Source organism: Microcaecilia unicolor, chromosome 6 (genome assembly GCF_901765095.1).
Source record: "Microcaecilia unicolor chromosome 6, aMicUni1.1, whole genome shotgun sequence".
NCBI classification, from domain to species: Eukaryota; Metazoa; Chordata; class Amphibia; order Gymnophiona; family Siphonopidae; genus Microcaecilia; species Microcaecilia unicolor.
The window spans coordinates 253,055,762-253,083,255 of NC_044036.1; the positions used below are offsets into that span (position 1 = coordinate 253,055,762).

The window sequence follows — 27,494 nt, forward strand, 5'->3', positions numbered from 1 at the left end:
CAAATTTTCCCTTTCTGCCATGATCCAACCTCCTCTGATGCAATTTCCTGTTTCCACTTGAGCTGATCGTGGCAGAGAGTGGGAAAGCTTTGGGGGAGCTGGAAGTAGCTTGTGAGGATGGCTGCTGCGCCGGAGCCCCTCTGAGAAGAAAAATACATTTTAAAAGAAGACCGCAAGGTGAAGTGATAGGAAGGGAGGGAGACGGACCGTGGTAGGGAGAAGGGTAAGAGATGCCTGGACCTTGTAGTAGCAATGCAGGTGTGGAGATGGGGGAGGGGGAGGAGAGGGGATCATCAGGGGCTCCCTCCTTAATTTCTGCCCTGGACCCCACCATATCTAAAACTAGCCCTGCATCTTTTCAGCCCTTTCCTACTAACTGCTAGTTTGGCTAATGAAGCAATAGTGTCCTGTCCTGTGTTCAAACCTCAGAAAATCCCTATTGCTCATAAAGCATAGACTCATCATAAATGAACTCGAAGCCTAATACCGCTCAGCAAGCCCATTTTCCTGTTTGACTTGTTTTCTTGAAATTCATCTTTGTTTTCTTGAAATTCATCTTTAAAAAGATGAAAGACCAGTGTGCTGTTTCTCACCTGGAAGGGAGAAGGATTGGATCATTTACATGAAGACGTAGCCAAGTATCCTGTTGGTTTGGAAAGAATACAATAAAACAAAGTGTGATAGTATATCTATTAAATGCCACTCTCCACAGAGGATGCAACCGTACCAGGGCAGCAGGTTCTGTAGCTGTGTTGGATTTATGTATAAAATCACCAAGAACTAATGGCTAGTGTACTCACTACAGTACAGAAGTAAAGTCAAACAAGTGAGTAAAACAAGTGAAATAAACATCAACACACCCAAAAAAACTTCAATACAGCCGGGGTGAGGACAGAGGGAAAATGTTGTTGTGACTTGAACAGAGATGGATCTATAAGTTTAGAAGCTTGGAACCTGTGGGTTTTAAATAATACCTAGATTGATTGGGATGTGTTTTTATGAGCCTTGATTTCTTAATAATGTGATTGGTTGCTATCACCTTTTTTAAGCTTGGTGCCATTTTGAAATCTCTGTAGCAGTGCTCTATGTATGCTGCTAGCTACCAATGAGTAGCTTGAGTGTTTTTTAAAAAAGGATTGCTGTGAATTTGTGAAGTTCTTCTCACATTTTTTTTTGTTTTTGTTCTAGTATGGTCTGCTTTTCCTGTTGTGGAAGTCTCTTCTGAAGAAGCAGTTTCTGTGAAACAAACAGTTCCGTTCAGAATGAATTGAGCTTCTATTTAACAAAATAAGTGTTCAGTAGTAGATGCTGCCTTTAAAATTTGGAGTCTGTTATATAAAGTTAAAGTCTGAAAATCAAGATAAAAATTATTGTAAAAAAAGGATTTTTTTTTTTAGACTTGTGATGTGTCAGACATAGTGCTCTTCGGTTTGTTTGAAATTTTAGCCATGAGCTGTCACTGAAGACTTTTTCTCCTCATTTTATTGGGTGAGTTGAAGTTTATTTCTTTTGTTTTACTCATTGTTTTGATTTTACTTGGATTTATGTGTGTCAGTGCCCATGAAAGTAGAGAAGAAGGAAGAGTAGTTTGAAAGGAGAAATTCCCTAACTGCTATGTTTTACTGTATCAGTTTGGCTGCTGTAGAAGCTGAAACTGTTTTTCTTATAAAAAGCAATGGACCATATTTTGGGACGAGTTCATTTCTATGGCTTATGTTCTAGCTCAGTGTGTCTTTCCTCCTCTTCCCCCACCAAAAAAGTTGTGTCCTATCCATTATATTTTTCTAAGAGTTATTTTACCCTGAGAGACAGAAAGACATTCTTGACTCCTTATGTATAATTTCTTTCCAATATTCTATTGAGATATCAAGAATAAAAAGATATTCATAGAATGCCACATCAGATCCAATACTGACAAGCTAAGTGGATTTCTAAGAAGCATAATCCATTGTTCATTTGCACTATCTTGAAAAGTAATGCAATGTGAATCTATTTGAGTTTAGGAATCCAGTGTGATAAGCATCTAACATTGTCTCATTGGATTACTGCTGTAGTATGGTCCTGTTTCAATCAAAGTCTAATGACTCATCTATTGAGACCATTTTTCATGTTACTAATTTGATCATAGTATCCCATTTGACTGTTACAAGCCACCTGGACCACTGTATTTCAGGTAGATTGGCCAAAACAACAACAACAATGACAATAAAAGCCCAACAAACAGCCTTGAAATGTTACAACCTATTGAAAATGTGATAGGTTAATAACAGGTAAAAGAAAATGCAATCATATTACACCAGTACTCGCAGGGTTGCATTGGCTTCCACTTCTCACACAAATTTCTTTCAAATATGCTGCTTCATACATAAAGGTTGTATGTGGCTGCTCATCAATATCTGTCAAATAGATAGGAGGAGTTTGCCCTTCTAATCAATTATGCTCATCTCAGCAATTCTTGCTTCGGTTACCAGTGCTGACCAAAGTTCAGCTGTCAACAATCAGAAACAGAGTGTTCTGTTATGTGGGTCTTTCTGTATGGAATACCTTGCCTTGTGAGGCATTGGTAAGTTTCTTTTAGGAAAGCATCAAAACTTAATTATTCACTCAATACCATGATTAAAAAATGGCAAATCAGATTTTTGACTTAAGTGAGGGCTGTATATTGGGTTAGGGAATGTATTATTTTCTTAATTGTGAAGTGTATTTATTAGCTGTCACATTTTGTGTCATTTAGGTCTATTGTTGCTAATTTCTTTATGATATGATGTACTGTAATAATTTTATTGTATAATGAAGCATTGTAAACTGCTTTAATAGAATGGCTGTGGAAAGCAGTATATAAAGTCAATAAATCAAATCAAAGCAACTCTAGCTATATGGAACATTCTCTTTTTCTCTCTCAATAAACGGTCCATCCAGCCTAGCATGCTGTTTCCAGCAGTGGCTAATCTGGATCCTCTGGCAAAAGCCTGCAGATCCTAACAGAGAAGTTCATTTTCTATTGCTCACTTCCAGAAGTGGATATTATTTTTTAATGAATCTCTTCACCAAAAACTTAAAAGGAACTTACTATAGGATTCAGGTTTCAGATCACCTTAACTTACCTATACTTGTACCATGCAGTTTGCCACCTGTCTCTCTGAAACTCTGTATTGCTAGTGAGCCTACTAGAGCCTTCATCTAGCTCAGCCTTCATCCCCCATAATCCTTTTCTTTTACAGATGTACTCGTTTAACCCTATCCATTTTCTGTGCAGAGTCCATACATCATATTACAGTTGGCAAATCAAATAGGATAAGAGCTTACCAGATAGGCATACAAGCTCCAGTTCTCATCTTGGGACCACATACACTCTTAGGAGAACGCAAATAAGGGGCCTGTCTACTGAAGATCTGGCATTTTGTGTCTATGGCAGAGTTTTCCAAACTATGGGTTGGGACCCCAAATGTGGTCACAAAACCCACACTTTGGGCCATGACCTGCACCATCCAGAGGCCACATAGTTTTATATGGCTGCTATCATGGGATCACAGCAACATAAAGATTGACAAGCACTGATCTATGGGAATATTGCATTTTAAATAGAGATCCCAGTGTGGTAGAAGGGAACTGGAGGGGGAGCTGGAACTGTGGAGTTTAACAATACAGAATTAAATATGACTAAGTAGCACAACATCAATTTGTGTGAACTCAAGAAGAAATACCAAGTGCTTTTCTTTATAAAGGTTCTATCCACATTTCTAGTAGAAAAATTGAACGCTAATTCTCTTTCCGCCCACACATACTAATTTTCTTGTTGTTACCATTATAGCTTTACATGTGTTTGACTTTATGCGATTTGATAATAATAGAACTCCAATTCTTTCATGTGTCAAGACGGACAATGTTAGCTATTGAACATGTACCATAAGCACAGGGGTTCAGTACATAAGAGCTCCAGTTGTATAAGTTCAGAGTCTGGGAATCAGCAGCTAGATACCCCCTGCAGTTTAAGTGCAAGCATTCGTGTCTTCAGAATTATTCTTTCATAATGAAGACAAGGATTTTGCTTCTAAAATTCTATTTGCACATAAAAGGTACAGAAAGTTGACTTTAATGACCTTTTTCTTATTTTTAAACCGTGAACTCAGCTCACAAGAAAATAACATTGAGAGAACAGATTTGTAAGAGAGTTAAGATAATCTGGAACTCTTAACCTTGTCTTTAAAGTGAATATTCTTGCCTACCTTGACTGCTTCTCCATGGGTCACGCTGTCTAGTGGCTTGTTGTTGACTCTTACGATCTGGTCTCCTATTCTTAGCCCTTCCTTATCTGCCAGAGATCCTGGTTCCACAAGGGACACATAGATCCCGACTCCGTGCTCGGATCCCCCCCGGATGCTGAAACCAAGCCCTTCGTTCATCTTGTTTCTTTTGAGGATCACCTGCCTGATCTCTCCACGCAGTCCCTCCAGGGCCCTTGGACTGGCCGTGGGCGCTGTCCCCTCTGTGATGGTGCTGAAATCCATCTGAGAGACTGGCGGAACTAAGGGCCGAGACCAGAAGGCACCGCCGTTGCCCAACCATGGTTGACCAGTATTCTCGGGGACCAGTCTCTCGTTGCTGGGCATCACATAGTCGGCTTTCAGGTAGAGTCCCTCGGAGGTGTATTGCTCAAAAAGCAGCTGGTCAGAACGGGGAATAACCAGGCGCAGCATGGGCAGCAGCTGCCTTTTGTCCGGGCTGTTGAGAATCACTTTGAGGGTTTGTACCAAGTCGTACACGTTCCTACGAGAGTGATAGACATTCAGGCAGTGGATAAACTGTTCCCTCTCCAGCTCGCTGAGCAGCAGGTTTAGGGCATTATGAAGCTTCCGGACGTTAGCCGAGAGCAGCCGCCCAGCTGATCCCGAGCTCAGCGAAGTGCTCGGGGATGAATTTAGGGACATACGCTCCAGGTCGGTGCTCATGATCAACAGCTGCAAATCCACCCAAAGCAGCCTGTGAAGCCGGGAGTCCTGCCATGGAAGTCAGGCTATATCTCCATGACTGATCAAAGACAGCAAATGCCGCTATCAGCTTAGGTGGGAAGTTTGTGCAAGCAGAGGGTGAGCAGATCTATGCAGAATCCCACCCCCCCCCCCCCAACACACACACCCTCACCCCACCTTTGATAAATCAGCTGGAATTTCTGAGTCTGGAAGTGCTTCCTACAGCAGGCAGACTGGAGAGGAGAGCTCCAGGAAAAGGAATCTCGCAGGGAACATTCCTTCTGGCAGCTGCTCTTAAGCTTGGCCACCCCACCTCTTCTTTGCAAGGCAGCCCCTCTGGTCTTTGCTGTGCTTCTTCACCCCCCTCCCCCCACTTCCTCCAGGTACACCCCCTCCTGCTGCTGCTGCTGCTGCTGCTGCGGAAAGTGATCCGGTGTTGCTGGCAAAGAATAGGCAGGCGATCCAGATACAGAGAGCCACTCAGGTCCTCTTACACTGCTTCCTCGATGGAAAAAAAAAGTCACTTCTCAGCTTCAAGTTTCAAGCTGTTGGGTTGCGTGGAAGGAAACTGGAACTGCGGCCGGTGCGCGGTTGCACTTCCCCCCTAAACTATGGGCACCCTCCCTCTGTTGCAATGTTTCTGGCTTTTGACAGCTTCAGCCCCTTGTCAGCAGCTTTGAAGAAATGACGTTCCTGCAGGCTGCTTCGGTTGCCTGGAGACAGGGGGACACATAGCAGCGCTGCCAAGGTGCAGGTGCTGGTGCTGCTGCAGCTGACATGCTCCCGACTTCCCAAGTCACCCTTCACCAACGTCACTGGCATTTCATTCAAAGCACTTATTGGCAAGTGTTTCCTAAATATAGACACAAGCCAACAAAGAAAATCATTTGCTTAGGTCTTTTATTGGCCAGAGCCCTTTGAGTTTCTCTTTTATAAAGTGCTTCTATTTGTCTCTCGGTGTGATGTATCTAGGCCTGCAAGTTTATAATCTGCAGCCTCTGCTTTGTGTTGTAAAGGCAGAAATAACTTCATGTCTCCACATCCTGAAAGGACATTTGGTATAAAAATATACGAGAGCAGGTGAGTGGCAAAATTAATACTTATTGCTTTTATTTCTCTTTGACTTCTTATTACCTTATGAGAAAGATGCACTCTCTGTTTATTGTGGTATTCTTCAAAAGTCCACAGAGGAAGAAGTAATATTCTCTGGTAATTAAAACTTTGATAGCTAAGTCATTATTCTTAGAACTTCTCCCCTATGTCTCTTGAACTCAAGAGCATAAATGTTCACAACAGTGACAGCAGTTACTTTTCTCATAATGGGATCTGCTCAGGATGTGGACTTGTGCAAGAGCTGCAAAAATGCTATTTTGAATTGACACACGCAGTGGCAGATTTTGCCCCCAAAAATCAGACAGGCATGACAATACTCTCCTCTCGGATGTGCAAATATTCTTGAGATTTTTGCATCGCCACTCGCTCGCTCTTAAGGAGGAACTGTGCATTTCTTAATGCCATTATCTTCCTGAGTGTTACCCATCTAACCATTGAATACTCCTTTGGAAGAAAGGATTGTGTATCCCTTAGTGTTTTTTCCCCAGTATGCCAATCACCTCAAAGATTGAAACACTTCCGGAAGACTCCTGAGGAAGGCGCTACGGCGCCGAAACATGGCTGTGTTGAGTCACCTATTCACAATAAAAATCATTGTTTTAACTAATCTATACGTCTGCCCCATTGTTTGCATAGAGCCTATTTTCCCCACCCCTTTTTTTGTTTTCACTTTTTTGTCCTGTGGGGATCAAGTGCACCTCCACACTCCGTGTGGTTTTTCTCTGACCAATACTCTCCTCTCTCCATGCTTTCTCTCTCTCTTCTCCTCTTCATCTAACCTTGATGCTTCAGTCTGGGCTTCTACAGGCTCAGGGTATTATCACTGCAAGCCCCTGCCTCAAATGATGGAAACAAATTCCAGAAGCAGTAATTTCCCTCCAAATCTGCCCCCTTAAAGGTACAGAAGTTCATGAGCTGGCAGCTATTCCTGTACTGTGGCCTGCAAATCCCTGCATCTTTAAAAGGACAGACTCCTAGAAGATAGTAACATAGTAACCAGTGGCATAGCTACGTAGGGCCATGGGGGCCTGGGCCCCCCAAAATTTCCTGGCGGGGGTTCCCAAACCCTGCCAGCTGAAGCGCTGTCCAGCACCGGTTGCCGCGTTGCCTGCCCTGCTCTGTCTTCCCCTCACATGCTCAATTTCACTAAAAGGAGCATGCAGGACGTGAGGGGAAGATAGAGCAGGGCAGGCAATGCAGCAGTGCTGGAGACCGACGTTGGACAACAGTTCAACTAGCAGGGGTTGGGGACCCCCGCCAGCCAAGGTATTTGCTGCGGCAGTGGGTGGGAAGTGGTAGGGCGGCAGTGGCAGGGAGGCAGGGGGTGGCGAGGCGGCGGCGGTGGCAGCAGCAGACCAAAATGTGCCCCCCACCTCGTGTTCTGGCCCCCTTCCACCGTGAGGTCTGGCTACGCCCCGATAGTAACATGATAACATAGTAAATGATGGCAGATAAAGATCTGTATGGTCAATCCAGTCTGCCCAACAAGATAAATTCATTTTACATGGTATGTGATACTTTATATGTATACCCGAGTTTGATTTGTCCTTGCCATTCTCAGGGCATAGACCGTACAAGTGTGCCCAGCACTCTTCTTGTTCTAAGTTCTGATGCTAACATTGAAGTCCCTGAAAATTTACAACCCAGTCCATCCCTATCTATTCAATCACGATCAGGGCGTAGATCATAGAAGTGTGCCCAGCACCGGTTGTTTCTCAATTACTGGTGTCACTACCTAATCTCCGCTAAGATTCCGCAGATCCATTCATTCAAAACAGGATTCCTTTGTGTTTATCCCACGCATGTTTGAATTCCATTACTATTTTTATGTCCACCACCTCCCGCAGGAGGGCATTCCACATATCCACCACCCTCTCCATGAAAAAATACTTCCTGACATTACTCCTGAGACTGCCCCCCTTCAACCTCAATTAATGTCCTCTAGTTCTACCGCCTTCCCATCTTCAGAAAAGGTTCATTTGTGGATTGATACCTTTCAAATATTTGAACGTCTGTATCATGTCACCCCTGTTTCTCCTTTCTTCCAAAGTATACATATTCAGGTCAGCAAGTATCTTCTCGTACGGTTTGCAATGCAAATCCAATACCATTTTTGTAGCTTTTCTTTGCACCACTTCCAGTCTTTTTACATCTTTAGCAAGGTACGGTCTCCAAAACTGAACACAATACTCCAAGTGGGGCCTCACCATTGACTTGTAGAGGGGCATCAACACCTCCTTTCATCTGCGGGTTATGCCCCTCTCTATGCAGCCTAGCATCCTTCTGGCCACGGCCGTCACCTTGTCGCATTCTTTCTTCACCTTCAGATCCTCAGACACCAACACCCCAAGGTCTCTCTCCTAAGTTGAGCTTACTAATTTCTCCCCTCCTATTCGGTATCTCTCTTTAGGGTTTCTGCATCCCAAGTGCATCACTCTACAATTCTTGGCAATAAATTTTAACTATTATTACTCTCTGGGGAATCAAACCAAAGTTCCGGTTTCTTTGTTAGTGAAACTCAAAATAGTATAGAAACCTCATTACTTTCTCAAAACTATTTACATAAATATCTTTAAATATATAGTGATAATGCTCAGTTCCGGGTGCATGTCATTGATCTAATGAATAACTCATTAAATTGCACCTATATCCACCATCATTGATGTGCTCCTCCCTCCCTACCCATTATTTTTTGCCAGCCTTTCCACTCTATTATAGCGTGGAGAATTTTTATGTGCCACTCAAAGATCTCTGCAATTTGTAATTGTGTCAAATTATACAATTATTCAAGCTTTCACTTATCTTGTAGGGGTGTGCTGTTAAAAATGTGAAATAATAATATTATAAATATATAATATATAAAATATATATTATAATATATAAATATATATATTTATATATATATATAATATATATATTTATAATATATAAAATATTCTATTTCTATTCTTCTATATTCTATTCTATTTCTCCAATTAGATATAAGGTAATATGATAAGAATAAGAATATGCAAGAACAGGGGGAATTAAATACTATATTTGTTGAATTACATTAACCTGCACTGTAAGGTTTAAGGACATGTTCAGAACATAAAGATCATATATTTAACTTTAAAATGTTTATTTATAATATAGGTAATGTAATAATGTTAGAAGAGAGAGACAGTTTTTAGGAATCTTTGACAAGGAGAAGTGTGCTTTCAAGACAACAAATCTGAATTATAAAATAAGCTAGATAATGGTAACTCACTTTGATGGACGCTGCTGGTAGGAGTGATGAAGGAGATCCTCATTGGAAAAGAAGTCTTCTTGGTTGCAGAGTTGTTGCTGGAGCCTGGAGAAAGTCTTATTTCAAATGTGTGTGAAGTCCAGCAGAGAGGCAGGAGGCAGAGCGAAGAGAGAGAAGCAAGAGTGAAGAAGAGCTGAGAAGCAAGAGCGAAGAAGCAAGACAGTGAACTGGGCATTTTCCAGGCTTTTTATAATCTCTTGTTGGACCATAGGCTGAAGTCAGGTGGGGTGTAATCGATCCAATAAAAACTCAGGGATAGCTGAAAACTGGTTTCATTTAGTTTTGAGATGGAGCATGGTAACTGGTCACATGTTTAATGACATCATAAGACTTTCTGTCTGGACATCTACTGTGATATTTATTTATTTATTAGGATTTATTTACCACCTTTTTGAAGGAATTCACTCAAGGCGGTGTACAGTAAGAATAGATCAAACATGAGCAGGAGACAATTAGAGCAGTAAAAATATTCAAACAACAATACAAAGTATGGCATGGTATACTACTTGCAATGACAACACAATATGTACTAGAACATTATAATTGGTAGTGAAGATTAAGGCAAAGTTGTAACATATAGATGAATAAGAAAGTAGGAAGAATTAGAAAGTAAGGTGATTGATTTGAAGAAAGTTGCACGTGAGATCAGAGAGATGGTTAAATATTATTTCAGCTAGGGTAGGAGTGGATAAACATGACCCGTTGCAGTATGTACAGCCCAAGTCAATCCTTGTGTGTGTGTGTGAGACTAACAACTTAGTTACTTCTTCCGTTAAAGGCTTGGTTGAAGAGCCAAGCTTTCACCTGCTTCCTGACGTAGAGGTAGTCTTGGGTTAAGCGAAGCCTTTCAGGCAGTGCATTCCAGAGTGTGGGGGCTACTCCAGAGAAGGCTCGCTTACGGGTATCACATTGTGTAATGTCTTTTGGAGAGGGTGTAGTTAGTGAAAGTCCATGGGAGGACCTTAGTGTCTTTGGCGGTGTGTGGAGGATCATCCTATTCTTCAGATACTCTAGGCCATTTCCTTTCAGGGCCTTGAAGATCAGACATAGAGTTTTAAATTTAGTCCTGTATTGTACTGGTGGCCAATGAAGGTTTTGCAAAAATAGTGTGAAGTGGTCATGTCGCTTGCAACCTTCTATGAGTCTTGCTGCTGCATTCTGAATCAACTAGAGCTGGTGCAGGCCCTTTGTAGTCAGACCATTGTATAGTGCATTGCACTAATCCAGTCTTGATGTTACCATGGCATGAACAACTGGGATAAAATTTACCTTCTCGATGTAAGGACAGAGGCAGCGTAGCTGTCGCAAATAGTCTATACATCCAGAAGGCATCTGACAGGATTACAAGAGTCTTTATCTGAGAGTAGATGGGCTTCTTTTGTCAGATTAGATAAGTAGATGGGCTTTTCAGTCTGAGTCATTGTATGAGAATAGGTGGAGTTTCACTGTCTTTGGTTAACTCCAGTCTCTGTGATTGCTGTCCATCTTCAGAGTTTTGTTCTTTGGAGATGTGTTGATGGACTTAGGTATCCACCCAGCTAGTTTTTGTTATCAGTAGTTTCCAAGGGGAAGGTGAAAGTAAAGTCTTTGCATCTGTATATATTTTATATATACATCTGTATCTGATCCAGCAAAACCAATAACTCTGACTATTAAACTCATATCATGCTACACTGTCTCACATGTCTTAAATAGTGCTGATTGGTGAGTTATAGCTCGTGTTGTCCACTCTTTTTTTCTTCTTTTTCCTTTTGCTTATTCCATGCTCCCCAATTCCTTACGTGAATAATGTGACCCTACACACTGTGTTCTCTATCTTTGTTTTTCTCACTCCCGTTCCCTACATGCACACATGTTTTGCTTTACGCGTCTTCAGGGGAACGATTAACTATAATAGAGAAATATATAAAAACCAATGTTCTCATTAAATTTTAACTGCCATACCCTCAACCATTCTTCTAAGGTTTGGAGATCCCTTCTCATTGTTTCTACTTCCCTCCAGGGTATCTACTCTAATGGCAATTTTCGTGTCATCCGCAAAAAGGCACACCTTTCCTTCCAACCCTTCAGCAATATCTCCCACAAATATATTAAACAGAATAGGCTCCAGCACCAACCCCTGAGGAACTCCACTGCTCACCTTCCTTTCCTCTGAGTGGATTCCATTTACCACCACCCTCTGCCACCTGTCGGTCAACCAGTTTCCTATCCAGTTCACCACTTTTGGTCCTAATTTCAACCCTTTCAGCTTATTCACGAGTCTTTTATGGGGGACCGTATCAAAGGCTTTGTTGAAATCCAAGTAGATTAGCGCACATCCTCCATCCATTTCTTTGGTCACCCAGTCAAAGAAGTCAATAAGATTCGTTTGGCAGGATTTTCCTTTGGTAAAGCCATGTTGCCTCGGATCCTGTAACCCATTGGCTTCTAGAAAGTTAACTACCCTTTCTTTCAGCAGTGACGCCATTATTTTTCCTACCACCAATGTGAGACTTACCGGTCTGTAGTTTCCCACTGCTTCCCTGCCTCCATTTTTGTGAAGAGGGACTACATCTGGTCGTCTCCAATCTCGCGGAACCTCTCCCATCTCTAAAGATCTATTAAATAAATCTTTAATAGGTCCCGCCAAGACCTTTCTTAGCTCTCTCTCATTATCCTGAGATGTATCCCATCTGCTCCCATAGCTTTGTCCACCTTCAGATTCTCCAGTATCCACTCCATTCCCAGTATCCACTCCATTCCCAGATGTTCCCTCTGCAGCCAACCTCAGTCCTTCTCCAGGATTTTCCTCCGTGAACACCGAAGAGAAATAATTGCTTAGCATGTTCGCTTTATCTTCATCACTCTCCACATAGCCATTCTCATTATCTTTTAGTCTCACAATTCTGTTCCTATCTCTTCTTCTTTCTCCAATATATCTGAAAAAGGTCTTGTCATTTCTCTTTACATCTTTAGCCATTTTTTCTTCTGCTCGCACTTTCGCTAGCTGTATTTCCCTCTTCGCTTCTTTGAGTTTAATCTGATAATCTTTTCCGTGATCCTCTCGTTGTGTTCTTTTGTATTTCTTGAACAAAGCCTCTTTTGCTCTTATTTTTTCAGCTATTTGTTTAGAGAACCATATAGGCTTCCTGGTTCTCTTGTTTTTGTTTACTTTCCTCGCATAAAGATCTGTCGCCATATTTAAAGCAGCCTTTAGCTTGGACCACTGTTTTTCCACATCTTCTACGCCTTCCCACACCAACGGCTCCTTCTTCAGGTATTCCCCCATTTTATCAAAATCAGTACATCTGAAATCCAGTACTCTGAGTTTTGTGCATCCGCACTCTGCCTTCACCTTTATATCAAACCATACGGTGTGATGATCACTATTACATAGGTGGGCACCCACCCAGATATTGGAAACACTTCCTCCATTCGTGAGCACTAGATCCAGCAGCGACCCTTCCCTCGTGGTTTCCGTCACCATTTTTCTGAGCAAGTCACTTTGAGAAGCATCCACAATCTCCCTACTTCTTTCCGATTCCACAGATGGGACGTTCCAATCCACGTCAGACAAATTAAAATCTCCCAACAGTAGCAGTTCCCCTTTCATACCAATCTTTTGAATATCTTCTATCAGATCCTTGTCTAACTTTTCCGTTTGTGCCGGAGGTCTGTAGATAACCCCCATGTGGATACAGGTTCCATCTTCTCTTTCCAGGACGATCCATAAAGCTTCTTCCTTACCCCAGGTTCCCCGCATTTCAGCTGCTCTGGTATTGTTTCTCACATACAGAGCCACTCCTCCACCTCTTTGGCCCTCTCTATCCTTCCTAAAAAGATTATAGCCTGGCATGGTCACATCCCATTCATGGGAATTGTTCAACCACGTCTCTGTAATAGCAACAATATCCAAGTTTTCTTCAAACCTCAGTTACCAATCAAGTCAAGTCTGAAAATGCCCAGCGTAGATCACAGCTCACAAGGTAAACTTAAGTTCTACCACACGACTCTATACAAATTGCCCCTCCTCCATAGCTACGAGTCACCAGATGTGTTTGCCAGGGTGGATATTGCTCCAAGTCAGCATAGGTACTACAGGCCAGGAGCAGCACCTTCTACCTGGATAAATGCTGCTGAGACAGACATTTAGTGGCACTATCCAGATATCCACAGGGTGGGGGGGCTCAAGGGCCTAGGTTCCTCACTTTTGGGTTGGGGCCCCTCTGCTTTTCTGGCTGGCACAGATGCCAAGCCCTGTCAGCTGAAGACCTCTCCTTCCTGGGTCATGCCTACAGCAGTACTTATTCAGTAGGTGCGCTTCATGCATGCTTACTTCAGGTCTAATTGAGCATGTGCAGGAGAACAGGCATTAGTGGTGAAGCTTGCCTGCTGATTAAGTGCTGCTACAGGTGTGAGTCAGGCAGGAGTGGTCTTTGGCTGGCTGGGCTTGGCATCCATGCCAGTTTAGATATTTATATTTTGAGAAACTGAGGGCATACACTATGGAGGTGGGGGTGGGTTGGGGGAGAGAGACTAACATGCCCACCCACCTTGGGCTATATGGCTCATCCAGAATTGGTTGTCTGGCTAAGCCACTGAGCTAAATATCTTTACAGACCATCTCAGCACTATCTGAATAGTGACACAATTTATCAAGAATAGAGACACAATTTATCAAGATAACAGTAACTGGAATACTTAGAACAGCTAGAAGCTGTCCTAAGGGCTGTCTGGATGCAGCTGAATATCACCACTAGCCGGTTAGTGTGGGCACCTCATCACTCTGTCAGGATATTTTGCAGCAGCCACTAACCAGATACTTCTTCTGAATATACAGATTTTCTTGTCCACACAGCAGCTGGTTGCCATGGGTCAATATTATCTGGTGCATTTTATAGGTATTACATTTTTTTAAAGGTAGGGTGGACTTCAGTGGTCCTTGGAGAGGAAATATTTTTTTAGGGGGGGCAGGAAAGAGGTGATCAGAGTCCTCACCATGTCTGCTCTAGGTTAAAACCTGTAAGACTCAGTCTGACTCTTTTATGTTTCAACGGTTTTTATTGATGATTCAACATTTTGAATAACAGCAATAAAGTCAAACCCTTTGTGATCATAATAACAAGTCATATGTGTATACATACATCTTAACTGCATCATCAAAATTTTTTACATTTTCTCCCCCCCCTGCCCCCCCCCCCCCCCCAGAAACAGCTGCACATTAAACTTTTTACTTCATGGTACCTATTCCTTCCAGAGGCTATTACAGGAGTTTCCAGTCTTATACATGAGTACATTTCTGCTGAGCATCCCATTTGCTAGGGCGTGCCAATTTTATTGAGCATGGCACTTCTTGCTTTGTGGGAGATATTTTGCAAATACTTAACCCATATATCTATAAACCTCTTTCTTTTCTTGGGATTGCCAGAGACCTCCCTGGCCTCCCACAGCATTAATTCATGCAGCCTATTTCTCCAATGCCAAAAAGAGGGTGGATCTACCTGCAACCAATGTCTTAATATACATTATTCCCCACTGCATATGCCTTGCATAGAAATATCTCCATATTTTTGTCTGAAATCCCATAAGCATCACTTTTATTCAAAAGCACTCCTCTCCAGGAAGGGAGCAGTCTTTGCCCTAATAGATGTTCAAGATATTTCTGCATCGCTCTCCAAAATAATTTTATTCTATCACATCTCCAAAATGCATGCATAAAGGTATTACTATCTCTACAACACTTAAGGCATTGGGCAACAGGTGTCCATCCTGCTCTTACCGCTTGTACCTGTGTTATGTACCCCCTATGGATTACCCTATATTGACTCTTCTGCAACTCTGCCCCGCCTACTTGCTTTGGTATTTCTTTTATCAATTTTGCAAAATTTATGCCTTTCAGCTCATATCCCAAATCTTTGCTCCATGCCTCTTTTAATGTCTCATGTGTACGTGGGGGAATGAGCGACACCAGAGCTCTATGCAAACTCGAGATTGACACCTGCCCATGTGCATCCCCCCTCAGGAAGTCGCGAAGCCTCTGTCCCATCCTCGTGCCCAGGGCTGTCTGGTCCAAACTAAGCCAGTCTGATTCTTTTAATACGAAGGTCTGTGGGCACCAAAATCTCAAAGTTTCTCCACTGTGGCCCAACAGTGCATACCGAAGATAGCACTGATATTTGGATTTTGTCCCACTGATGTCTTCTATCCCAAGTAGAATGAATTCATTAGTATTCCTTCTACTACTGTCTAGTCTTTGCCAAGTGCACGATTAAAATAAATACCCATGCATGATCAAGTGTAGTTTTTCAACTATGCTATATCAGCAAATTTATCTTTGCATTTTTCTGCCAAGATTCCTGGCTGAGAGCAGAAGCTCCCTTCTGTATCGCACAGAGTTGGTCATTCTTTTGCATAGTAATACTTTTCCATTGTCTATATATTCTGTGGCACAGTTCAGTTTAATATGTGCCTGCAAGAGTAAACCTTTCTGAAGCTGCTCCAACATCATTAAACTAGCAGGAATGGGTTTCCCAATCTTGTTCTGCAGACTTAAGTGTGATGGGTTTTCATAATATTAACATGACTATAGATAATATAAATTGTCTATGCTTGGTCTCCAGTGCATGAAGATTTATCTCATGATTAGTTATTGTGGATATCCTGAAAACCCTACTGGCTGTGGGGTCCCTGGGACATATTTGGAAGCCCTGTGGTGACCACTTAGTTCAACTTGATTGAAATGGTTCAGCCTATTATTTTTCTCCTATGTACACCAGAAAACTGGGCTGTCACTTTTTTCTATTAAGAAAAACTGCTGTAGAAACCAAAGGTAGACACCAGAATGTATTGGGGCAGAATAAAAAGCAACACAGGACCAGTCTGGTTTCATCCATTTGATCCCAATCTATTGAGATTGCCTTCTAGTACCCTTTCAGGTGATCAGGACTCTAGCATTACAGGACTCGTTGATACCTGTATGTTCAAAGCACATATTAGTATACCATCAGAGCAAACACTACCTGATCTAAAGAAATGATTAGTCTGTCAAAACTCAAAAAGAAAGTCCAGTGTGGATGACCTTGTATAAAGGTGGCTGTATGTACCATAAATAGAAGAAAAAAACATGAAAGCTTGCCATTAAAGGTACACTGTGAGAGTACATAATATGGGATTGTTGACATTAGCTTTTAGCTGTGATACAATAAAAATATACTGTATGAAGGCTGATGAACTTTCAGTGATTCATCTGCAGCCCAAAAGTTTTTGTTTCATTTCCTTTGTCATGCACGGCATTGTTTTTGGTTAGACTTCATTTTCGTTTCAGGATCAATGTTATTAAGAGTGCACGCTCTTCGTAGGGAGGGCATATTATTTGCAAAGAGTGTGCACTCTTGGAAATATACCAACTGATATTCAGCTGGTGGTGGTCAGCAATTTCTAAACGTTGACCGTCACCGGCTAATTTAGCTCCAGAAATTCAGCGCCGGGTGATGTGTGGGCACTAAATATCCAGGGCTAAATTGTCCTGTAGTGTCTGCCAGAGCTCATGTGGGTCCCAGCTGATATTCAGCTGGGGCCCGCATAAGACAGTTATGCAGACACCATCTGATTATCAACTGGGACCTGCATAATGTTTTGTTTTTATTAGTGCCTGTGATCCTCCTCTCAGACCCCCAAAACACCCTCCTTTTCTTGCCCTAGCCTTCCCTCAACCTGCACCATGTAGAACCTCACGGAACATCACTCCATCCCACCCCCAACCTCAGTCTAGGTAGGCCCCCTGATCATCGAGTGGGGCATTGGTGGCAGGAGCAAGGCCTATTTCAGTAACTGCCCTCTGGATCTACTCCATCCTCTCAATGCACATGCTATCAGGAAAGAGTATGAATTCTTTTCAAAACAGTGCACACTTTTTGGGTCCCTTTTACAAAGCGACAGTAAGCCCAATGCAGGCTTACCGCTCGCTAAAAAAAAAAGTACTGCAGCAGCCTGGCAGTACTTCCAACCCCCAGTGCGCCATCATATCTGGCACTAGAAAAATATATTAATTTTTGTAGCGCCAGTGTGTACCCAGCAGTAATTGGGCAGTGCCACGCACTGCTGGGTTACCATTGGGTTAGTGCAGGAGCCCTTACTGCCACCTCAATGGGTGGCAGTAAAGGTTCCCCCCTGAAATGGCCATGGAACAAGTGCTTTACTTGTCGCACAGCCATTTCCTGCAGAAAAGAGAGACCTACCCTTTTACCCGCTGCGGTAAAAGGGGGCCTTGGCGCACATCAAAAACACGTGCTGACATGAGCGCAGTCCCTCTTTTGCTGCAGCTTGGTAAAAGTGCTTTCTGTGCACTATTATCAGTGAATGAAAAAACACAGAGAAAGAAGGTAAAACAACTTGTCAAAGTAATCTGATCTTTGATTTACAAATGAAATGTAAATAGATGTCTATATAGATTAATTGCATGCACTTTCTGATAAAGAAAATCAAAGTGTTGGGTTATGATACTCATTCTCTCTCTCTCTTTTTTTTTAATCTATAGTAGTGTGTCTCAATCCTGTCCTGGACAGTCTGGGTTTCAAGATTGGCAGTTTGGTGTGTGTAAATCTGTTTCAAGCTTATTTATGGTGTATTCACTGCTGCCTGAAAGCACAGTCAGTTAAGTGTGCTTTCAGCAGGGTTGCCAGGTGGAAAATTTTTTTCCCACCCAAACGAGCTCAAAACCAGCCCAAAACCCGCCCAAAGTCAAACCCCGCCCCTGACACCCCCACCCCCGCTGTCATCAACCCCGCCCCCGCCGTCATCAACCCCGCCCCCGCCGTCATCGGCCCCGTCTCTTCCGTCACCGCCCCCACCTCCCCGTCATCGGCCCCGCCCAGAACATCACTAACCCCGGCCAAAATGCCACTAGCCCCGCCCCCCGCAGCCCGAAAAACCGCAAAAAAACCCGCCAAAAGACCCCAAAACAAGCCCAAAAAACCGCAACCCGCCACGGGCAAAAGTTTCCCGTGGCGGGTCGCGGAAAACCGCCCAATTGGGCGGGAAAACCGCCCACCTGGCAACACTGGCTTTCAGGACAGGGGATCAGATGCACAAAGCTTACCATGCTATTAAGGTTTGCTTTAGACTGGTTCTAGCCAGTCTAAAGCAAACGATTATGTAACTAGTAATGCAGAAAGGGGTTTTCCATAGTTCTAAGGTGAGCCATTAGCAGCCACTGAGAACTCCATGCAATTGTATTACAATGAGTCCTTTAGTATTCTAGTGTGTATTCTGGGGGATGCAGAGCTCCAGAGCAGCCATAATTTAAGGAGCTGCAAAGGCTGCCTGCTTGTGCTTCCTACCTCTCATCTCCCACCAATTTTGCATTTATTTCCCTGGTGGTCCAATGGACCCAACATTCCTCTGAATCTATTTTAAAAACATTTTCCTGGTGGTCAGTGAACCCTAATACCCTTCCTGCAGCCCCCCTGCAATCCCCCCAAATCTTCTCTTTAAAATTTTCCCTAGTGGTCCACTGAACTGGACCCCCCCTCCGCCCATGCACACACCCCCTCCTGGGTCAGGTCCTAATTGGCATTAATTGGCAAAACTTTGACTAATATTCAAAATGATTTAGCTGGCTGCTTACTGGTTAAATTACGTTGTCGGGCTCGCTGCTAATATTCAGCGGCACTTGACTGGTGAAGTGCCACTGAATATCACGGTTAGTATTGAACACAAAGCCAGCTATCTTTGGGTGTGCCAGGGGCAGAGTTATAAATTTATGCGTGTATCTTGCTAGACACTATTCTATAATGATTCGTGCATAAAGTTTTTGCATGCAACTCAAAAAGGGGGTGTGGCCATGAGAGGGGAATGGGCGGGGCAGTGGCATTCACTAAAGATATATTATAGAATATGGGAGATCTGTGTCAAATTTAGGTGCGAGCATTTACACCAGGTTTCAGTTGCTGTAAATCTTTGTTTCCAAAATTGGGTGTGGATCCTGATGCTAAGTGCTGTTCTATAAACAGTGCTCAACTCTGAGTGCTGTTTATATAATAACGCTCAGAGGTTATTATTTTGGTGCCCAAAATTTTAGTACATAAGTATTGCCATACTGGGACAGACCGAAGGTCCATCAAGCCCACCATCCTGTTTCCAACAGTGGCCAATCCAGGTCACAAGTACCTGGCAAGATCCCAAAAATGTACAATACATTTTATGCTGCTTATCCTAGAAATAAGCAGTGGATTTTCCCCAAGTCCATTTTAATAATGGTCTATGGACTTTTCCTTTAGGAAGCCATCCAAACCTTTTTTAAACCCTGCTAAGCTGACTGCTTTTACTACATTCTCTGGAAATTAATTTCATAGTTTAATTACATGTTTGGGTATCATTTACTGAATCTACCCCAAAGTGTTCGGGAGATGGGCGTCCATTTCCCGTGGGTGGCCAAATCAGTATAATCGAAAGCCGATTTTGGTCATCTTCAACTGCACTCCGTCGCGGGAATGAATAAAGTTGACGGGGGGTGTCGGAGGCGTGGTGAAGGCTGGACTGGGGTGTGGTTATCGGCCGAGCAGAGATGGGTGCGCTCGGCCGATAATGGTAAAAAGAAAGGCATTTTAGCAAGAATTTAGGACACTTTTTTTTACCCTTTTTTCTCATGAACAGGTCCCAAAAAAGTGCCCTAAATGACCAGAAGACCACTGGAGAGAATCGGGAATCACCTCCCCTGACCCCCCCAGTGGTCACTACCCCCCTCCCACCAAAAAAAACCCACTTGCAAAAACCTTAATTCCCAGCCTCTATGCCACCCTCAAATTCCATACCCACCTGCATGAAAGCAGAATGTGTTCGATCCTCTCACAGCCTTTCCCTGGGTCAGATGTGGCTCTTGGGTGCACTGCAGGGTCACATCAGCATTGCATTGTGGTGGGTGTAGGGTATTGGGCTCGATGATTTCACTAGCTTGTGTTATAGTCTCACGATGTTGGTAGTTGGTAGGCCCTTCTCCCATGGTGCTTTTCCCTCTGCTTACTGGGTCAGAGTGTGCCCTGTTTTGTTTCCGGTAGTCCACGAGGTAGTGGCCATTTTTGTAAGTCCATTTTAGATCCCTTTCGTGTGTTAGCCACGTTACAGAACTTAGTTCTTACCTTGAATGTTGCTGAAAGAGGGCATTGTACACCATTCTGCCAGCTCTGACCTACGGAGACTCGTTGCCAGTGGGGCACAACCTCTGATCTGCAGTTAACTGTGAGTAAACGTGGTTATTGAAATAAAGGACGTTTTCAGCTAGATTAGTCTTACGGTGTGAACTGCTGTGCCAAGATTATACAGCAGCAACAAGTCCTGTCCCTGGAGCACTTTTAGTAGGTAATGCAGTGCACTTCAGGCAGGCGTACCCAGGCCCATCCTCCCTACCTGTACCATTTGTGGTGGTAAATGGGAGCCCTCTAACCCCCCCCCCCCAAAACCCACTGTACCCACATGTAGGTGCCCCCCTTCACCATTAAGTGCTATGGTAATGGTGTTGAGTTGTGGGGAGTGGGTTTTGGGGGGTCTCAGCACCCAAGGTAAAGGAACTATGCAACTGGGAGGTAATTTAATGTTTTTTCCTATTTTTTAAAAGTGCCCCCTAGGGTGCCCGGTTGGTGTCCTGGCATGTGAGGGGGACCAGTGCACTACAAATCCTGGCCCCTCCCACGACCCAAAGCCTTGGATTTGGCCGTTTTTGAGCTGGGACACTTCGGTTTCGATTATCGCTGAAAAACGAAAACGTCCAGCTCAAACAAACGACCACATTTCAAAAACGCCCACATCCAACGCATTTGCCTGGCACAAACTGTATTTTCGAGACTAAAGATAAACGTCCATCTTTTTCGAAAATACGATTCGGCCCACCCCTTCATGACCCGTTCTCGGAGATGGATGTTCTTACACATGGGCGTTTGCGTTCGATTATGCCCCTCCACATGGGCTTTATTGTCTTTAACTGCATGTTCTAGGAGGGCTTTGTGCTAATAGTCTAACTAAAGTCTACCCACACTTTTGATCATAGTATCTGGAAAACTTACGTGCAGAGAATGCACCTGCTTTTTGCTGTGTCATTTTTCATTGGAAAATATGTACATCACTTTGATTATCCAAAAGTGGGCATACACCTCCAGTATACCCTTGGCACCACTTCCTTGCTCAGTGCGTAGAGGTTGCCAAGAATGAGGATAATTTCAGAATAAGATGCCTAGGTGAGGAGGCCAAGTAGCAGCTTGTTTTGAACTATTTTTTGTTTAATCTCTTTATTGTGAGAAAGGTCTGAACCAATTTTTAAAATAAAGATATACACACACATAAAATACTAGCAGAAATTGCAGTTAAAATGAACCTGCATAGATTTACAGCTGCTTGGAAGAAGGTATAATTGTATGTGTATATTTTATAAACAATCTATTACATTTCAAAGAGGCAAATTTAAGATCATATCTGTCAAAGGGGTCTTTTTACTAAGGTGTACTAATGGATTTAGGTGCGCTAATGAATTAGTGTGTTTTAAGTGCCATGAAGTCCATAGGTATACAACGGTCTGCACAGCATTTAGCAAGCACTAACATTACCATGTGTTAAATCTGTTAGCGCACCATAGTAAATGGGCTGCACGGCATTTAGCATGCACTAATCATTAGCATGTGTTAAATCTGTTAGCACACCATAGTAAATGGGCTGCATGGCACTTAGGGGCCCTTTTAGTAAGCTGTGTAGGTGCCTACACATGGGCAACGTGTGCCAATTCAGAACTACCACCCGGCTACCGCGTGGCCCAGGCGGTAATTTCATTTTTTATGTGCGCCCACTACGTGCGCTGGAACTTTTACGGCATGTGGCGCTAACCAGGCAGTAATCGGCAGTATATGCATGCTGACTATTACTGCCTGGTTAACATGTAAGACCTTACTGTTAAGTCAATGGGTGACGGTAAGGTCTCAGGCTCTAAATGGACGCGCACCAATTTTTGTTTTGGCACATGTCCATTTTCGGCCAAAGAAAAGGCCTTTTTTGCAAGTGCGCTGAAAAATGGACCTGCGTGCATTCAATACATGCATCTACACCAGTGCAGGCCATTTTTCAGCACACCTTAGTAAAAGGACCCCTTAGCACGCCTAATCATTAGCATGCATTAAATCTGTTAGCACACTTTAGTAAACGGACCCCAAAATTAGGAGCATAAATTCTTTGAATATTAGGTCCAATGTGAGTAAATCATAACTTTATCTATACTCAACCCTAAATCTGCCCCAGAACATACCTACACCTGAACCACGGAGAAGTGTCACATTCTTATACATTTATTAGGGATAGGCAGCCAGAAAAATGTTGTGTTGTTTCCAGAAATGTTCATTTTGATTGTTTTTGTCTGACCAATTACTTGTTATGAGACCAAAGTTTCATTTTCATTTCATTTATTACCATTTAAATACCGCTCTTATCCAGAGTGGAGCACAAATAAACACATATAATAAAAACCACATCAGCCACAAACATACACATAAAAAATATAATCAGACTCATCACAGCACTATGCCCCCATTATACTGAAATAAAATCGTAGCCTGCAACAGAAAATGCTGTTTTAAGTTTCTTAAACACAACCAAGTTCTTCTGCCACCTGAGGGAAACTGGTAGTTTATTCCACTCCATTGGACCTGCTATGGTATAAATCCTCCTCCTTGTGCATTCCAATCAAGAGAGCCAAAAATCAGGCATCTCTAATGTACAAGTTTTCTCAAAGCGAAGTGGTTGTATACTGTGCACTTTCCCCCCCCCCCCCCCCTGTTTACAAAGCTGCGCTAGCAATGTCGACACAGCCCATTTAGGTTCATTTCCTAATAATATTCACATGTGCACACTATTCAAGAATGCACAGTAGCAAACTATCGAGAACAGAGTACATCCTTTTCCCAAATAGGGGGCACTCTTTTGAAAGAACGTGCACTATTATTGTCCAATGAAAAAAGCAGCGTGCACTATGTGTAGAACGGGTAGAAGTAAATCGATTTTTTACTCGTTCCTAAAGTACAGAAACTAGGGGACACTTGAGGAAGTTACATGGAAATACTTTTAAAACGAATATTCGTTCTCTGGAACTTTTGCTGGAGGATGTGGTAATGGTAGTTAGCGTATCTAGGTTTAAACTGGTAGTTTATTCCACTCCATTGGACCTGCTATGGTATAAATCCTCCTCCTTGTGCATTCCAATCAAGAGAGCCAAAAATCAGGCATCTCTAATGTACAAGTTTTCTCAAAGCGAAGTGGTTGTATACTGTGCACTTTCCCCCCCCCCCCCCCCTGTTTACAAAGCTGCGCTAGCAATGTCGACACAGCCCATTTAGGTTCATTTCCTAATAATATTCACATGTGCACACTATTCAAGAATGCACAGTAGCAAACTATCGAGAACAGAGTACATCCTTTTCCCAAATAGGGGGCACTCTTTTGAAAGAACGTGCACTATTATTGTCCAATGAAAAAAGCAGCGTGCACTATGTGTAGAACGGGTAGAAGTAAATCGATTTTTTACTCGTTCCTAAAGTACAGAAACTAGGGGACACTTGAGGAAGTTACATGGAAATACTTTTAAAACGAATATTCGTTCTCTGGAACTTTTGCTGGAGGATGTGGTAATGGTAGTTAGCGTATCTAGGTTTAAAAAAGGTTTGGACAAATTCCTGGAGGAAAAGTCCATAGTCTGCTATTGAGTCAGACATAGGAAGCAACTGCTTGCCCTGGGATTTGTAGTATGTAATATGTAGAGTGTTGCCATGATTTGGGTTTCTGCCAGATACTTGTGACCTGGCTTGGCCACTGTTTGGAAAACAGGATACTGGGCTAGATGGACCACTGGTCTGACCCAGTATGGTTATTCTTATGTTGTAATGTCTTTTGTGCTCATTTTCAGGTTTTAATGAGCTTGCAACAGCATGGGATGTGTCACTGACATTTCTCAAGTCATTGGAAATGACAGTCCATCCCTAACATTTATGCGAGGGTAGTTTTATAAGAAACACTTTATGCAGGTATATTGATATGTACCCATGAAAAAGCCTTTGGAAAATGACTTCCAAATGTGCTTATTTTTACCCACTGACAGATTAGGAAATCAATCCCTTACATCTGCAGGGGAAATGCTATTTTCCCTGTCGAAGGGGCTTTGCTTATTTTTCTGTATGTATGATTCTATATCTAGGAGTACATTGCAGCTTTATGAATTCACTTCACTCTCCCTCCTTGGCTCCTGAATGCTACTTTGGTATATTTTTTATTTAATCTTTCCCTCCTGTTTCTTTGTGTAGCAGACAAGAATGAAAGCCCTTCTAGATTAGAAATCCATTCACATTCTGCCTTCGGTGCTTTCGGCTTGACCACTTCCTCTGGAATACATTTTATCCGTAGCAGCAGAGCAAAGATTAAACATAATTTATCTGATGTAATCAGACAGTAATTTCATTCATTTTATCCATGGATATATGATGAAAGAATTCAATGGCATTACTGCAAGTACCTTTGTAGCTATATGGGAAGTCCCTTGGTTTTGGGGAAGTTCAAAAGCAATTTAACACCCCAGGACCACACGACAGAACACTTATTTTATCCTAGTTTCCTTCCTTTCTAGACTCAGCACAAGCATATTCTTCTCCAAGGGAGCTGGATTTCTTAGGAGAGAAAGGGTTTCTCTTTGAGACCCAGGTGTAGATTTCCCTCCACCTCAAACACTCATTGCTTCACTTATCCAACCCTGCCTGTCATACTGCCCATGAAATTAGGGAACACAATTGGCTCCTGAGACTCACAAGAGCCAACTGGGACAGCCTGAGATGGTACCATTGGATAAACACTGTAGAGCATACATCTCACATATCCTTTATCTATGTCTATTCAAGCCCTCAGGCCCATACTGAGCAGTGTGATCACACAGGACATAAGAGAGGCAGGGCAATAAAATTGCTCACTGTCCATTGTCTCCACTTCTTGCTTCTTGGCTGTGGTGCAGTGGGCGGGGCAGAGATTGGGGGCATGTTGCACAGAGTGCAATTCAAGCTTGGTACAATCCTGAAAGCTTTCAATTTACTCCTTGCTTTAGAAAGTCAGGAAGGGGGGGGGAGGGTAAAACCTCTGACTACATGCATTTCATGCAAGACGCTAACTTAAACTCAAGGGAGACTTTGCACTAGACAAAAGCTAATTAAACCCAAAGATTGAGCCTGGCCCAAAGATCTTACAATCTAAGTGGGTACCTAAGGCAATGGGAAATAGTCACAAGGAATGTCAGAGGCAGAAGTGGGAATTAAACCCTGCATCCCTGGATCTCCCCCACAATTGCTAATCTTTTTATGTCATCTTTTGAGGATCAATGGATGTATACAGCTCTCTTGTTTTGTGGGCCATTGGTGGAGCTATATTGATGATTTTGGAAAGGTTCATCTAAACAGTTTCAACAGTTTATGTAATATTTAAACCAGTGACACTCTACTATCAAATTTGATCATCTGTGCCATCCATCCCGGATCATGTTTTTAGAACTAATTGGCATGAAAGAGGATGGCCACCATCTGTGTGATGCTTGCTTGGTATGTGCTATGATGGAAAAGGCAACTTCATTCCATAGCTGGCTCTTTTTCACTGAAGTTTTTTTCCACCAACAGACAGGAAGGCTACCTATCATAATCACAAATCTTACTATTCAGTAAACATGCAAGTGATGTGTAATGCCCACTGCCCAGGGTGAAACAATGGACATGTGTGCTCAATTTCCGGCATCATACCATGATGCATATATCCTGTAGTACTCTGGCATATATGACAGAAATGAGGGTGAGGATATCACTGGTGGCTGGCTACTGGATAAGACATGAACCTACCCACATGCAAACACCCACCAGGCTTATTTGAAGAGCTTTGAGCACCTATCACACATCACACCCACCCAGGTACTGGCATACAGTACTCAAGATATCCAACCATCTTTATCTCCCAGTTCTGAATGCTGTTGGCTTCCATCCAACACAGGTGACAGGGGGTACCCCCACAGAAAATAGCTCATGATTCCCATAGTGGTGCCACAGGGTGAAGCAGAGGAGTGTTACAATTGGACACATAGATGCACTAGATCCTCACTGAAAGAACCTTTGGCAGTCTAAAGAGCCATTTTAGATGTCTAGATGCTTGGAGTGGGGGTGGAGAGAACTACTGTATAGCCCAGGAAAGTGTGCAAGATCTTTGTGGCATGCTGCACAACCATTCCAAATGGCAAAGACAGCCATTGTCAGAGGTCAAACTGCAGGACCAGCAAGAGACAGGCGAGGAACACAAACCTCCCTTCCTCCATTCTTCACACATCTCTACGTAGCAGGTCTCCCGATTTGCAACCCCTTCTCTTCCCATGGCCCCTACCATACTCTCCCCTAACATCCCTCCCTCTAAGAACCACTGGTGTTGAAGTTTGTTCAAGACAGCTAGGATCACTGTTGGTTCTCATAGAATTGCCGTCAGATTCCCCCACATCCAACCCTTCCTGTCATTCTGCCCATGAAATTAGGGAACACCATTGACTCCTGAGATCCACAGAAGCCAACTGGGATAGGTTGTGATTGTAGCAGCATAGGCAAGGATGGGGTATGTGTTTTGATGGCTGTGTCAACCAATCTTCTAGCCACATATCTCCTCTAGTGTTTGTCTCATACTGGCTGGCAGTACCATGATGGTGGTGGAGGCATTTGAGGACATGTCTATGGCACTTGTTCGTGCCACAGTTCTGTTCAATGACATATGTCCTAGGAGAGCAGCTGTCAGATTTTGACATCCATGTGCAGCTGGCAACCTCACCCCACAGTACTTGTTGAATTCTACACATGCCCCTTTTTGTTCTTCTGCCTTCTCTACTGCAGCTTGACCATATGGCAAATCAGAGACAGTTTCTCCACCAGCTGCTCACACAAGACCTGATTCTACCACAACAGACTCTGTGCATACTCAGCCAATTGGTCCCTCTTTCACAATGCCTGCCTCTGCTTTTTCCTGCCATCACCATCCTCTGCCTCCTTTGTGGCCTCATCTGCAAAAATGTGGGCAGCACCTTCCTCTGCCAGATCACCATGGCTGTTCTGCTCCAT

The 27,494-nt window shown here is 43.0% G+C and overlaps 1 protein-coding gene across 1 annotated transcript; it reads right to left on the reverse strand.

Annotated features, from left to right (window-relative positions):
* Nucleotides 1-461: 461 nt before the first annotated feature.
* Nucleotides 462-27,494, reverse strand: LOC115472528 (whirlin-like). The gene is made up of 6 exons (XM_030206821.1): nt 27,379-27,494; nt 5,590-5,823; nt 5,360-5,409; nt 4,623-4,882; nt 4,227-4,484; nt 462-593 (listed from the first exon to the last, which is right to left on the reverse strand). The coding sequence occupies exons 1-6, from the start codon at nt 27,492-27,494 to the stop codon at nt 462-464; spliced, it is 1,050 nt and encodes a 349-aa protein (XP_030062681.1).

Coding starts and splice junctions, on each gene's coding strand:
- LOC115472528 (XM_030206821.1), bottom strand. CDS start 27,494: ATGGAGCAGAACAGCCATGGTGATCTGGCAGAGGAAGGTGCTGCCCAC. Junction 4,883..5,359: donor AGCAGCAGCAGCAGGAGGGG/GTGTACCTGGAG, acceptor GCTCGGGATCAG/CTGGGCGGCTGCTCTCGGCT. Junction 4,485..4,622: donor CCGAGGGACTCTACCTGAAA/GCCGACTATGTG, acceptor ACCATCACAGAG/GGGACAGCGCCCACGGCCAG.